This window comes from Nicotiana attenuata, unplaced genomic scaffold, assembly GCF_001879085.1.
Source record: "Nicotiana attenuata strain UT unplaced genomic scaffold, NIATTr2, whole genome shotgun sequence".
Lineage (NCBI taxonomy): Eukaryota > Viridiplantae > Streptophyta > Magnoliopsida > Solanales > Solanaceae > Nicotiana > Nicotiana attenuata.
The window spans coordinates 81,733-96,623 of record NW_017671909.1 but is presented as its reverse complement, the minus strand read 5'-3'; the positions used below and the strand labels follow the sequence as shown (position 1 = coordinate 96,623).

At 36.1% G+C, this 14,891-nt stretch overlaps 1 protein-coding gene across 1 annotated transcript in view; it reads left to right on the top strand.

Moving 5' to 3' along the window:
- The window catches only part of LOC109210840 (RNA polymerase I-specific transcription initiation factor RRN3-like), a 12,242-nt gene extending 1,725 nt beyond the window's left edge, over positions 1-10,517 (top strand). The window contains exons 3-16 of the mRNA XM_019374311.1: positions 828-911; positions 1,009-1,080; positions 1,175-1,246; positions 1,326-1,571; positions 1,778-1,888; positions 1,978-2,091; positions 5,477-5,593; positions 5,659-5,757; positions 5,884-5,987; positions 6,687-6,770; positions 6,895-6,982; positions 7,538-7,654; positions 9,445-9,626; positions 9,781-10,517. Of these exons, the coding sequence (XP_019229856.1) occupies positions 828-911; positions 1,009-1,080; positions 1,175-1,246; positions 1,326-1,571; positions 1,778-1,888; positions 1,978-2,091; positions 5,477-5,593; positions 5,659-5,757; positions 5,884-5,987; positions 6,687-6,770; positions 6,895-6,982; positions 7,538-7,654; positions 9,445-9,626; positions 9,781-10,075 (1,785 nt within the window). The 3' untranslated portion in view covers positions 10,076-10,517. The remainder of the gene's footprint in view (positions 1-827; positions 912-1,008; positions 1,081-1,174; positions 1,247-1,325; positions 1,572-1,777; positions 1,889-1,977; positions 2,092-5,476; positions 5,594-5,658; positions 5,758-5,883; positions 5,988-6,686; positions 6,771-6,894; positions 6,983-7,537; positions 7,655-9,444; positions 9,627-9,780) is intronic.
- Positions 10,518-14,891: the final 4,374 nt, after the last annotated feature.

The following is a 14,891-nucleotide window of genomic DNA, read 5'->3' as shown; positions in this document are numbered from 1 at the left end:
TGTTGTGATATATGGCTTCGAGCCAAGTTGGGGAGCTTGCTATTGGTTAGCGGATTGGTGGTTATGTACTATTTTTGTTCTGATTTGATGCATGCTGGTGAATCAGCTCTGGTCGTGGAGATTGGGCCGGGAATGGCACAAGTGAAGGGAAAATTTTGACAAAGATGTCATGAGCTCGGATGAGCAGGAAAGAAGTTTCGATTGTTAAGGTAAATTGGTATTGTCTTCAGCGTCACCTAAGATCGGTGTTTTGTAAAAAGGGCTTTGCGTCCTGGCTAATGATTCTTGATCGCTCTTAAGCGTTAGTGCGACCGGTGGTTTGGAGGTATGCCCCAAATATTGTTGCGGTAGGTTGTGGGAGTGTGTCCCACTGGAAGATTATATAAGTGGGGGAAGGGGGGAGGGGGGAGGGGGGAGGGGGGAGGGGGAGGAGGAGTGGTGGTGGTGAGTGGGATGTGACTTCTCTCATTTATATTCGGCAAGCACTTGCCAGCGAAATGTTTTCATTTATTCCTTGCGCTTAAATTACTGATTGTTTTTTGTCTGTTTCACTTTATTTACTTTCCTGGCACACGTATCTCATTTATATTCAGCAAGCCAAATGTTTTCACTTATTCCTTATGCTTAAATTACTGTTTTTTTTGTCTGTTTCACTTTTTTTTTTCCTGGCAAACATCTTCACATATGTGAATGTTCTGTACCTTTCTAGTTGCTATTTTCACTGGTGCATCTTGTGCAGTTTTTATGAATTGCGCTTCTTTATAGTTTCCATATATTTGTTATAGCACTGCAGAGTGAATTTTATAGCTGAATGTTGCGTGTATTAGGGTGATCCGGATAAATATAACCAGCTTGTTGGGGTTATGCACTGTAAGGAACGCCTTGTACCCGAGGAGGTTGCCCTACTGGTGGTATGTTTCCTTGGAGATTGCACATGCAATCACTTTTTGTGGTGGTTTCTTTTGCTTCATGTTTTAATTTTTATTTCATTTGGTCTTCGCATTTCAGACATGTTTAAAAGCTTTGTCAGGATCAGTTTCTTGTCTAGACATTGTTCATCATCAAAGTCTTCTTTCATCTGTAAGTTCTAAGTAGCTGTATTAACAATCTGCATCTTTTAGATAAGAATAGTGGTTGGTAAGCTTGTATACTTAAATGTCTTACTCGCCTTCAGATTTTAGGAATGAGCATGTGGAACTATGGGACTGATGTAATGGATGCTTTGATGGAATTACTTATATCCTTGGTATGTGGCTTTAGTGCTGCAATCTTCCATGTTTGTGTCTAATTGTGTCTATGATCATGAGTCTTCTCCTATGCTATAGGCTACATCCGGTGGGCAGTATGTCGATTTGTGCTTGGAAATGCTTGTGAACAATTTTGTGCCGCCTCCTTCATTCATATCATTGTTGAATCAGCCACGTGGCATTCTACGAAAGGGCCAAGTCATTGATCGTGTCCATTCAACTTTAGTAGACATTGCAGAGTTAGTTCCTCTCTCCCCCTTGAGACTTGAGAAGATAGTAAAGGAGAAGATGCAGAGGATGCCAATCAATTACACAAAGGAACCAGTAAGTGCAGATACATGCTTTCTTTACAAAGAAGATTCTTCCACTATGCAGCTTATTCAATGTTCTGGTTCTAGTGACATTTTTTTTAATTAGTGAACCTTGCATCACCAGAACCTTGTGTTGATAATCTGTTTCTTCTGTGTTGTGCTCCTTATTGCTGGAAGCTCCTAAATTCTTATCCATGTTTTTTTTTTCTTTGCCTGAAGTTCATCATGGCATATGTGGAGAACATGTTAAAACTGGAGGGTGGAGCAATTGGTGGTCTTGTTGGAAGAACCATGCTTGTGGCAATTATGGATTGGCTGATAGATTTGGATGTAAGTTGTTTGAAATTGAAGCTTTGCTCTGTCACTGTGTAGAAGTTGTTGCATTAGCTTAACTTTCTTTTTGTCCTTGAGTTTCTTAGGTAGACATCGCATGGGATGAAATCTTAAATGAGGATTTCACCAAATGCATCTTCGATATGGAGCTGGAAGATCTGGATGGTCTAGTAGATGATGGTCAGCAAGATGGTGACCAGGTGATTTTCATCTTTTTACTGATATTCTTCTGTATGTTAGTGTTGCCAACTTGCCATTGCCACTAGTGTTGTTTCTTTGACTCTTTTTTTTCCTTGGGATAGTGCGGTTGATGGTGATATATCTTTTCATTTCTTTTGGAGCTGAGAATAAGAAAATCAAGTATCTGTGTAAAAATATTAATGTTGCAGTTATTCGGTTCACTTTGCGTTATCTCTAACAGGAAAAGCTTTTGTGAGGGTAGTATGGAAGGAATGGAAGGAAAGAAATAGGAGATCGTTACAAGTGGGTGACACTTGAGAGTGATTTTGTACATATCCAGAGTAGTCTTGTGCCTTAGGGATGACAATGGGGCGGTGCGGGTTTAGACACATGCGGGGCGTTGCGGGTTTAAACATATGTGGGTGCGGTGCGGGTCAAAATAAAAAAAATTAAATCTATGCGGGTGCGGTGCGGGTCAAAATAAAAAAAAAAAATCTAGGTGCGGTGCGGGTGCGGGTTTAAAAATTTCATCAAAGAAGGAAACTCAATTTTCTGACTTTCTAAAGATGAAATTGATTCCACTTAATATATTGGGATCAAGAGAATATATAAAATGAACTGACAAGCTCTTTATCCATCTACCAAATCACAACATCATTTCACATACAACTCTATATAAAAATATTAAATTTTAAATTGACTCTTAACATGAACTGCTTGCTTTTTCATACGAACAATGATCGAATGTTTGAGATTGACTCAGACAAAGGAATAGAAACAAAAATAATTAAAAGGAAATACAAATGAGAAGCATATTATATGCAAAAAAAAAAAAAAATCAATAGACGCTGTGCTGCTCTCAAAATGAAAGTTTGCATATTTCTTCTGTTTCTCTGTCTCGGAATGCTGTATTTAGAAGCATTTTCTGTGAACAATTGAAGGTCCAGATTCATCATGCTCTGCCTTAGCGATCCACATCTGTAATCGGGAAAAAAATAATCCATAAGTACATTTTTTTCCTAGATATCATTTTGGCCATCAAAGAGCTTTACTACTACTTATGTTGCTCTCTAACCTTCCAACTGGCTTTTTACCACCCAATTGTACGCTCTTTTTCTTCTTATTTTCCCTCTTGTGAGCACCAACTCCACATAAAAATGCCACCATAGAAAAAAAAAATTAAAACTAACAAAATGAAGAAACAAACAGTTGTGCGGGGCGGGGAGGGGCGGGCGGGCGGGCGCGGGTGTGGATGCGGGGCGGGTGAACACGGGTGCAACTGCTATGCAGGGCGGGGCGGGTTGAAATTTTGCGGGTTAAGAGAAAATCCGCCCCGCACCGCTTGCCATCCCGCCTCTAGTTTATTTTTGGTGCACACTTGATTCCTGTTTGTATAGATGATTGGGTGAATTTTGTACAGAACCATGTTTAGCCTAGCTTTCTCTACTTTTTGGTATACTATGTGTATATGGGGATTTCCCGATATTTATAGAAATCATATACCCTATAATAAAAAATGGTCTTAATCTAAGAATCCAAGTAGTTAAAGAATACCTAATGATTCAGAAGAGGTTTTCATAACATTTCTCTTTAAATCTGAGTCAACCTTGAGGAAAATTTGCCTTGTCAATATTGTGTGAACTCTGACCAGCATTTAAGTGGTCAAGAGTACTATTTTCTTCCGAATTATTTTCCTTAATAAAGGTCATATTTCCCACAGTTTTATTTTCACCCTTCCCATATTCGTCTACCGACATTTCCTTTTTCATGGTGTTGATCTTCTGATCAAAAGATTGTATACAATTGGATTAGGGTCCAGTANTTATCCATCTACCAAATCACAACATCATTTCACATACAACTCTATATAAAAATATTAAATTTTAAATTGACTCTTAACATGAATTGCTTGCTTTTTCATACCAACAATGACCGAATATTTGAGATTGACTCAGATAAGGGATAGAAACAAAAATAATTAAAAGGAAATACAAATGAGAAGCATATTATATGCAATCAATAGATGCGGTGCTGCTCTCAAAATGAAAGTTTGTATATTTCTTCTGTTTCTCTGTCTCGGAATGCTGTATTTAGAAGCATTTTCTGTAAACAATTGAAGGTCCAGATTCATCATGCTCTGCCTTAGCGATCCACATCTGTAATCGGGAAAAAAAATCCATAAGTAATTTTTTTTCCAAGATATCATTTTGGCCATCAAAAGAGCTTTACTACTACTTATGTTGCTCTCTAACCTTCCAACTGGCTTTTTACCACCCAATTGTACGCTCTTTTTCTTCTCCTTTTCCCTCTTGTGAGCACCAACTCCACATAAAAATGCCACCATAGAAAAAAAAATAGGACTAACAAAATGAAGAAAAAAACAGTTGTGCGGGGCGGGGAGGGGCGGGTGTAGATGCGGGGCGGGTTGAAATTTTGCGGGTTAAGAGAAAACCCGCCCGCACCTGCCCCGCCTCACACCGCACTGCTTGCCATCCCTATGTGCCTCCAGTTTATTTTTGGTGCACACTTGATTCCTGTTTGTATAGATAATTGGGTGAATTTTGTACAGAACCATGTTTAGCCTAGCTTTCTCTACTCTTTGGTATACTATGTGTATATGGGGATTTCCCAATATTTATAGAAATCATATACCTTATAATAAAAAATGGTCTTAATCTTGAAGAATCCAAGTACTTAAAGAATACCTGATGATTCAGAAGAGGATTTCATAACATTTCTCTATAAATCTGAGTCAACCTTGAGGAAAATTTGCCTTGTCAATATTGTGTGAACTCTGACCAGCATTTAAGTGGTCAAGAGTACTATTTTCTTCCGAATTATTTTCCTTAGTAAAGGTCATATTTCCCACAGTTTTATTTTCACCCTGCCCATATTCGTCTACCGACATTTCCTTTTTCATGGTGTTGATCTTCTGATCAAAAGATTGTATACAATTGGATTAGGGTCCAGTATATTCAAAATTGTCATCAATTAGAGAGAATTACGATACCGTATTACCGTCTTTGGCAAGATTTTTTATTTTTGTTCTTGTAAACGGTTATTTTTTCATGTGGTATGCGGTTGTATCCCTTTCTCCATTTTTCGATTAAGCTAGTATTTGATTGTATCTTGTATAAATACAATACACTAGGCATATCGAAAGTACTTATTATAAGGAAAATACAAAGAAAATAAGTAGCTTTCAGCTGATGATTGATCAAATTCTGTTAAAATATTTCATCTCTCTTTGATTCTTTTATAAGTAAAATTATTAGAGCGTTCACCAGAAGCTCGATCTGCTGACCACAAGGTTAAGAGCATTGTACTCTACTACTGAGCTCATCCAGCTTTTTGATTTGGTTTTTGCCATCATTCTTTATATACTAACTAGCTTTTTACTCTCAGCTCCGAATTTCTTGGATGGAACGGCTTGGAAATGCCAGTGCTCAAAAATTGGATAGCTTGATGGTGCTTACCTTTGAACACCTTAACTTTTGCCAAGAGAGTGGACGCCTGAGTCAGGTAAATTGGACGCATCAATGTCTAGTTTCTAACTCTTACATGCAGTTGTCTTTCATATGGTGTAGGTTTTTGAGACTCTTCTCCAGTCTTTTCAGCATACTGTTTTGATGGCATACAACATGCGTAATATCATCTCTGACACTTGGGCTAGTCTTTCATTTAGTGTACTCTTTCTTTCCCAGCACTTCTTGAACTTGATGTACAGTATTCTTCTTAGTTTCTTTGTCTTACTTCTATGTGTACCTTCTTGCCCTTTAAAATTAAACTTAAACTTTTTGCTGATATTGCAGTTTGTGATGTTTTATGCCTGTACGCTGGATCCTGAAAACTGTGGCATGAGATTTGCTGATACACTATTTGATATATTTAAGAGCAGTATCTATCCACAATGGAGGTGAGGATTATAGAGTTTTGACTCTTTGGCTTCTTTTTCTTGCTTTTCCCGCCTGTTGCACCCTGACACCGTATTGTTGATCAATTAGCTTAGTCATATCTTATGGATACACAAGCAACCGCTCGCTCAGTTTGCTATTCAATCTGAGTGTTTAGAAGATTGCTCTTTATGTAAATGGGTCAATGAGCTTAGGATTCTTTCATCTTTGAACGTAATTATGGAAGCTAATGAATAGTCTGTGCTCCCTGTTTATACATATATTTATTGTAATTTTGAATTCAACTATCCCCTCTTTTCTGAATTTTGTTGGGACACTGCTTGGAGTCTCAACATTGGTCCCTCTATGATCCTCTCACTGAATTTACATGCACTCAGAGTAGTATTCAGTACTAAGACTAGCCGACTTTAATAGATAACATGCCATCAAATAGTGGTCCTTAAAAGTCATAGATTACTGTGCTTAAGTATCTTTTCAGCTGTGTTGGATAAGACAATTAGAAGTACTGAAGTAGCCATTGCCATTTCCTTGTCAGAAGGTAATGAAGTGCTTCTCGGTGATCTTGATTTTTCAATTTCAAATGCTACTGAACAGATTTGATACTCTCTGGGAGTGGATAAATTTGATAGCTCTTTGCTTGCTAGTTACACATTTTCTCATGGTTGTTGGGAGGTAGTAATACTTTTATTGTTTTTTTGCAGAATGAGTGCTGTTGCCTATCTTGCCAGTTATTTGGCTCGTGCAAAGTTTTTGTCTATCTCATCTGTTGCTGAATATGTAGAAAGGTTTACTCGATGAACCTAACCATCTTCCTTTGCACACTTTATAGTTTTAAGTTGCTCCCCTTGGTTAGTAATAAATTGAGCACATCCCAAGTCATGGATTTCTTTCTTTTTGTGCGAGGATTAGTTTGGTTGAATGGTGTTCCACTTATTGCTCCAACCAGAGTGGTGGTATCAATCCAAAAGCTCACAAGGAATTCTATGTTGGGTACCAGGTATTTGACAGCTTTGATGTAGTCAAAACCTTTAATGGTCTGCCCCACTCCCTCACACAGACAGATCCTTGTTCATTTTTGTGAAGTTATTTGTGGTGGTTTCTATTTTAAGTGAAATAATGACTTATACTATTGTACTGTCAATCTTGAGACCAAGAGAATAGATCAGTGTCAATTCTGTAATCAGCAAATGATTCTCTTTAAGTACTCTTGGTATTGGTTGTTATATTGTTTCAGGAGTGCAAGGCTTTTTTCTGTTGTTAGTGTGGAATTAAGTAAAGGCTTTCCGAATTATATCCCTGGGGCTAATTTTATTTATATACCATGTGAGTGCTGGGAAGGGGAAAGGAAAGTGTTAGGAAGTTAACTTCCATATTTTGTGCATTGTGGGAAACTTTGAGAGAAGTGGTTAAAGACTTTTTCTTTAAAAAGACTTCTTCCAACTTTAATTTTGCAAAACATGTAGGAAATTTTAACTTTACTTTAGCACAAAATTTTCAGAAACTTCGTTAACATCCAAACAAATTGTTACTGATTCTGTTCATTGTAATGCAGGCCATGATGTACATACTTTGTTTTCGCATGAGATCAATGCTTGCTATTCCTCGTATCAGGTCACGGCTCTCAAAGCACATAGAGGATATCCTGAGGCATCCATTGAGCCCATTAATGGTAATGCATTCTCTCACACACACACTCTCTCTCTCTATGGATTTCTTTTGTTTTGTGTTTTATTTTTATTTTTTATTAGTTCGTGCGGATAGACTATATGTGCTGTAAGCTTAGAGAGCATAAAAAAAAATTGAGTGAGATTAGGTGGTTCTATGGAATCACAGTGCTTTAGATTTAGAGGTTAGACCGACCATGTTGCATGGGCTAGAGTGTTGGCAGGTCAAGAATTTCATGTCTAGAATACGAGAGTAGCTGAAATGAGGATATTGAGATGGATGCGAGCACACTATGTTAGATAAGATTAAGAATGAAGTTATTCGGGATAAGGTGGGAGCGGCCCCCCCGGGAGGATAAGATGCGGGAGACGAGGTTGAGATGGTTAGGGCATGTTAAGAGGAGAAGCACAGAAGCCCCAGGTAGGAGGCGTGAGAGGTTGACCTTGGTGGGTATGAAGAGGAGTAGAGGTAGGCCAATGAAGTCTTGGGTATAGGTGATATAGAAGTAGGCCTAAGAAGTCTTGGGTATAGGTGATTAGGCGTGATATGGTGCAATTGGAGGTTACTGAGGACATGAACCTTGATAGGAGGGTGTAGAGGACCAGAGGTCGAGGATTAGGATAGAAGGTTAGTAGACAGTCGAACGTTTCCCTTTGTCTTCTTTAGTTCGATAGCGTTGGTGTTAGTTTGTTATCCCTTTATTCTTAGATTGCTATTACTACCATTTAATCGCTACCTTGGCTTCAGTCCTTTTTTATCTTGTTGTTAATACTTGTTTGCATTACTTCTTTTATCTTTTCTTTAGCCGATGATCTTTCAGAAACAACCCCTAGAATCGAGGCAAAGTGGTTTATGATTGAATCTCACAGGCATTCTTATCATTTGGTAGATCCAAGTCCGCCTTTCAGGGTAGGGGTAAGGCTCCGTACATCTCACCTTCCCCAGACCACACCCCCACTTGGGGGAATTCACTGTTTTTTTTTGTTGTTAGATATAGAGGTTCCGTCATTCGGAAAATGGTTAGATGCAGATACAAAACAAAACTAAAATAGAGGATTCTTTTTGGGGGGGTGGGGGTGGGGGGTGGGGGTGGGGGTGTAGAAGTGATGCAATGCAATAGGAGGATGTTTGTCAAAGTGAAACAAATTATACAAAATTGTTGTAATGCCAACAAGTTTCAGGGAACTAAAATGTTGGGCTGAACATATCAATGGGATGCGTTGCAGACATTAAGATGGATGTGCAGCCAGCATAATTAGGCAAGACGGAATGATCGCCATTAACAAAAGCAAAGATTGACCGAGATGGTATGATAATGACTTCCACCTCCAAATACACTCATTCGTTTGTGACGTTGTGATGATTAAAGGTGTTAACTAAAGTCACATGAAGCAAACTTTCAAAAACTTGAAATCTCTTGGGGTTCATGCGGATTACCGAAGAACAGAACATAGTGGAAGCAAACTATTCAGATTGATATTGAGGCCTATTCATTGTTGGTTTCATATTGCATAGTCCGGTATTTGTAAGTATTCTTTTGAGTTCGGTTAGATATTTGGTAGCCGATCCAAACTAGTTTGTGATTGTACTGTTGTATAAGTTCATTCTGTATTTCTTTGATATTAGTGCTCTCTAACGTAGCCAATAGTTGTATGTATATCTTTATCTGTTAGTGGATTCTCTACCAGTCTCCAATAAAATATTTTTTAACAGGTATGCTTGCCATCAGCAGTGAAAGAACTTCTTTGGTTGGCAAAAGTAATTAATCTTGATATTCCTGATATTTTTTAACAGGTATGCTTGCCATCAGTAGTGAAAGAATTTCTTCGGTTGGCAAAAGTAACTAATCTTGATGTGCCTGATAACTTTGTATCAAGTGGTCTGCTCGAGTCCGATCTTTCAATCTCTTTTGGTGGTAGAGAGAGGCTTGACATGTTTTTCCCATTTGATCCTTGTCTGCTATTGAGATCTGACAGGTTTGTTTCTACATTGGACTATTGATTTCTCAAGTGCATTAATTGGGTTGATCTTGAATTGGATATTCAAGTACCTTCAGAGATAATATTTGTTCTGCTATTTGTATTAATTAGTATGTTCTTATGTCTCATCTCTTATTATATGTTTTGGAAGATTCATCCGGCCAAATTTTGTGTACTGGTCAATGGTTCGGAGCTCATATGACAACGATGATGATGATGATGATGAGGGTACTAGTGATGAAGACGATATTGAAATCTGTACTGCAGGGAAGGGGATGAATATAGGTGACGGAGTCGCCCGAAGTTATGATCAGGATCTCGATGAATTTGATCATGAAATGAGCAAAATGTCCATAACACCTAAAGTTGCTCAATGGTTTGGAGGTGAATTACGACCTGACATGCAGATGCCTTCACGAATCAGACCATGTCCGGAGTCCTTATAGAGATTAATCTGCATGTTTGATTGTCATGAAAGAGGAAATGCTTGCCCTTGCATGACAAGAGTCGGACCATGCCATTAAGAGTTGGAAATGCTTGTCCTCGACCGTGGTTGGCCATGAGCAACACGTGAAGATAATGCAATATTTCGTTGGACTCGGATTCGTCAGGCCTCCACTCCTGCCTGCTTAACATCCCATGAAATGTTAGAGGTCAATTTTTGTATTTATAGCAAAAGCTATTTGTTATATGTAGCAATAGTCGTTCCCATTATCGGTACTAATGGTGAAAATAGATAAAATTCTCTTGTATTTTCTTGTGGGTGTTAATACATTACGCCCAATATAAGAGTGTGTCTATATTTGGAAATGTAATGCTCCAGATGAAGATTGCAAAACAACTATATTTTCTCTAATCTCACTTTATTAGTATATAAATGTTATTTAATTTTCGACCCTTATAATTTAGTGCTGATACCATACGGAAACTTTACACCCACTCGAGCAAAGTTGCAATATATGTAAGACACCATATTTTCTATAATAACACACTTGATTAATATAATTAAGTTTTTTTTTAAAACAAAAAAGAAATTTATCACCATTAAAATTTATAGCATTATGTAACTTATTTAATGGCAACAAACCACATGCCTCTTTTAAAAATAAGTACATATTTGGCATAAAGTTCCATGTCAAAGCAGCTGCCGCTGTAAGAAACCCTGCCACACCGCCACCCAAAACTCAGCCATCTGGTCCAGCTAGTGACACACTCAAACCACCTGATAAGAATTTTCTGGAGTACGATGTAACAAGCAGAGAGGAAGTCAAGTTTTTCTTCTCGTAGTTATATTCCAAACTGCAGGCCTGTTAAGCATTTGAGTGTAAGTGCACCTCATAATTTGCATGAAATGAGCAAAGAAGCGAGGAAGGGTGGAAAGCATCTGGCCATTTAATGCATTAACTAGTATTCGTACCCGCACGATACGCGAGGAATTATAAAATTAAAAAATAATAAGAAATATTACTTGAAATGGTAATGAAAAGTGATCAAAAATAATATGTTATTGGTTAATGAAAGTAACAACCTCTACTTCTTAAACCGCATTTGGAACAAAAAAAAAAAAAATAGTCACAATCTTTAAGACTCTACAATATATGTAACAAAATCACTGTCTCTGTTCAATTAGCTTGAATTTATTACATAAAATAAAATAAAATAATGAGCTTTACGAACAAAGCATTCTCGTCGAACTCCATCTTTCTCTGGAATATAAATCTAAGTAAATGCAAACTGAACTCACTTTTCACAACAAATTCCACGAAATTGTTTGCTTTCTCTGGCTAGAAACTTTATCTGACAAATGAATTCATGTAATGATCAAAGATCGAACATCAAAGATCAAACTTTGGATAAACTTGTATGATTTCTGTCTTCTACAACCAAAGTTGTTGTTTCTCGATGTATGACTTTACACTTCCTGAATTGTTAACTCGATGCGAAAAGCTCAACAAAAATATTACAACAATGATGAAGATAGAATTTGGCAAAAAAATACGGGCAATGTTACATTCACATATGTAAGATCATGCCTAAACTAACTGAAAGGGTAATGTTTCTTTGTATTTAGAGTCGCGCAAATTACAAATTTTAATCCATGTAGTTTAATCATTCCTAATACTTTATGAGTTTTAATGAGAACACTTCATTTTTAAAAACAACCTCATCTGCTAAGAATAAAGGCTAAACTGATATGAAAGAATTCTAGAAAAAAAAAATCTTCCTTTCACTATTTAAATCGAGGAAACAAACAAAAACTTAAGAAATTCTTTCTTGTGTTTTAAAAATTTTAAAGAAGGGAAAAGTTTTATGTATTACGTTGATAAAAACAAAGTATAATACAATAGTATTGAATTTATATAAAAGATAGATCCTAGTAAATTGAATAACTTAGCCTAGTTATAGAGAATTAATTTTAGAAATGAAGAATCAGATCTTTTGGCCGAAAACATTCTTAAGCTGCCAAAATCTATGCAATATCCTTAAGTATCCATGTGGACAAAGGATATCCATAAATCTTATCAAAGTGAACAGATCTTTAATTGCACACTTTAAAAATCAAATAAAACCCACAATCATTGTGCATGACATCCCACTGTCATACTAAAGATATTAATTGTTTGATCCCTCAAATTTTGTTTATAAACTACATATATACATCAACCTATTTGTGATATTCTTCAACCTATTTGTTATATCAAGTTATATTTCTTTAGATTGTAATGAGCCACTTGACAACATAATGTTAACTCAAACTGAAGCACTAACCTGGAGTAGTTTTGAATTTCAAAATTCGTGTTTTGATGCTTCCTTCAGATTCATGTTCTTATAGCTCTGCCTTCTCAGCAATGTTCAAGAAGACTTCTTAGCATTGTAAGACATTATGGATGTCCCATATGCCAAACTCCATTTAACTAATTTCTATCTCAGCAAAGAGCTTCTGATGCAGACGTGCACACATACACACACATGTAAACAGGAATATCAGAAATGTTATATATTAATACGTTCTTCTGATTCTCCTTGTCGTGAGGAAAAACAAATGCCAAGCATGACTTATCTTCCTCTTTTGGTTGTGACATCTAAGTCAAGTCAAACAAAAAGCTTTAAGTTAGGAGCATGAGTTTTATTAATAGTAGAAAATATCAAGAAAAATTCTTGGTTAAAAGGACATGTCTGAAGAATTCTTTGACAATCTCAATACATTTCCTGTCTATCATATACTTGTGGAATTCACATCATCAAGACAATAAAGTATGCCCTTTTACATAACTCCAATTGATAAAATAAAATATTAACTTCCTCCATAGAATGTGTTGTCAAAATGATTAAGCGCACTTGCTTTATAGCGCCAATAACACTTGCAATGCTATGCCTATTAAAAGTGTCGAAGACTTCTGTAACCTTAGAGTCGTTATGATGTTTGACTTTAGAGTTGGCTACATAATTAAGTATCATATCGACGAAATAGTTTTTAGTTTTTGTAAAAGATTGAATTGTCACATGATAATGTTATTACTTATTAGTATCTCTTACTTTAATATGTAAAGTATATTGTCCTTGCATAATTTTGTCACAATATGCTTCAGAGTCAAGTCTCAATGTGACAATGTCCCATTCCTACTTTGAGTTAAAAACTTGATAGTGTTAAAAACTTTAATCTGAAAGGCTACCTTCAAAATGTTTATGTGTATCCCGTTTTCAAATGGCGATGAGGACTTCATGAACAAACTGGAGATTGATAGCATGATTTTTCCCACAAAACGCTAATCAAGATTAAATACACCAGTGCCAAGCAAAGTTAGCGCTGACTCGTATCCGTCACTTCCTGATGAGTTAAGTCTCAATGTCCCAATCCTACTTTAAGTTAAAAATATGTAGATAGTCATATATATATATATATATATATATTCAGCATTCACACATGGAAGGAAAAAGTCAAAAACAGAAGGGAGTACATCACCTGAGATGAATAATTACAAAATGATGATCAGATGCTTAGCAATTTACTCATCGAACAACAAAAAATCATAAAAAACGATTCTGGATGCAATTTTCCCCGGATAAACTATTATGATTTATGGATAAACTTGCTAAGATCATGCCTAAACTAACTGAAAGGGTAATGTTTCTTTGCATTTAGAGTCGCGCAAATTACAAATTTTAATCCATGTAGTTTAATCATTCCTAATACTTTATGAGTTTTAATGAGAATATTCCATTTTTAAAAACAACCCCTTCTGCTAAGAATAAAGGCTAAACTAATATGAAAGAATTCTAGAAGAAAAAAAATCTTCCTTTCGCTATTTAAATCGAGGAAACAAACAAAAACTTAAGAAATTCTTTCTTGTGTTTTAAAGATTTTAAAGAAGGGAAAAGTTTTATATATTACGTTGATAAAAACAAAGTATGTAGATAGTCATATATATATATTCGGCATTCACACATGAAAGGAAAAAAGTCAAAAGCAGAAGGAAGTACATCACCTGAGATGCATAATTGCAAAATGATGATTAGATGCTTAGCAATTTACTCATAGAACAACGAAAAATTATAAAGAATGATTTTGGATGAAATTTTCCCCGGCAAATTTTTGGTGAAAGAAAAAAGGGAACTATACGTTTTTTCTAATCCAATATATGCAAGAGGAGAAATTCAGTTAGTTTTTAAAAGGAAGGGGAGTGGAGGAAGTGGGAGTAGTTGGTGGTTTTTATTGGTAGTTTCTATTGCTTGAAAAATTTAAAATTTTTGAATTTTGAAAAAAAACGTGTCTTTCACATCTATTTTTAAATGAATTTGAATTTTGATACTCCAAGAAAGTTGGAGGATTGTCCAAATTTTTTACATGTGTCAATTTAATGTTATGTCACTTGTTATCATAATAGTTATTTGCCTCTCCTATTCTATATTAATAGATTAGCCGGTAGACAAAAAAGAACTCCCCATGATTTAGATTTCACTGTAAAGCATGAAATTTGTCAATCAGAAATCAAGTTTATGAATGTTAATCCTCCCTCCTGCATCACCATGGCATAAATCTTTTTTTTCTATTTTCTGAATGGATGATAATTATTTTGAACGGATAAATGGGACCTTAGTCATTCTTGGATTGGATAAAAAGGTTGTATTTAGTTTTTGCCTCTACGGCTATATACAATGGAAAATTGATTAAAATAACTTTACATGCTTTTGCATAATGGGTGCACAGATTTGAAGATGGAACAATATAATGTTGAAAATTGAGTTGCATTAAGTGTGCAG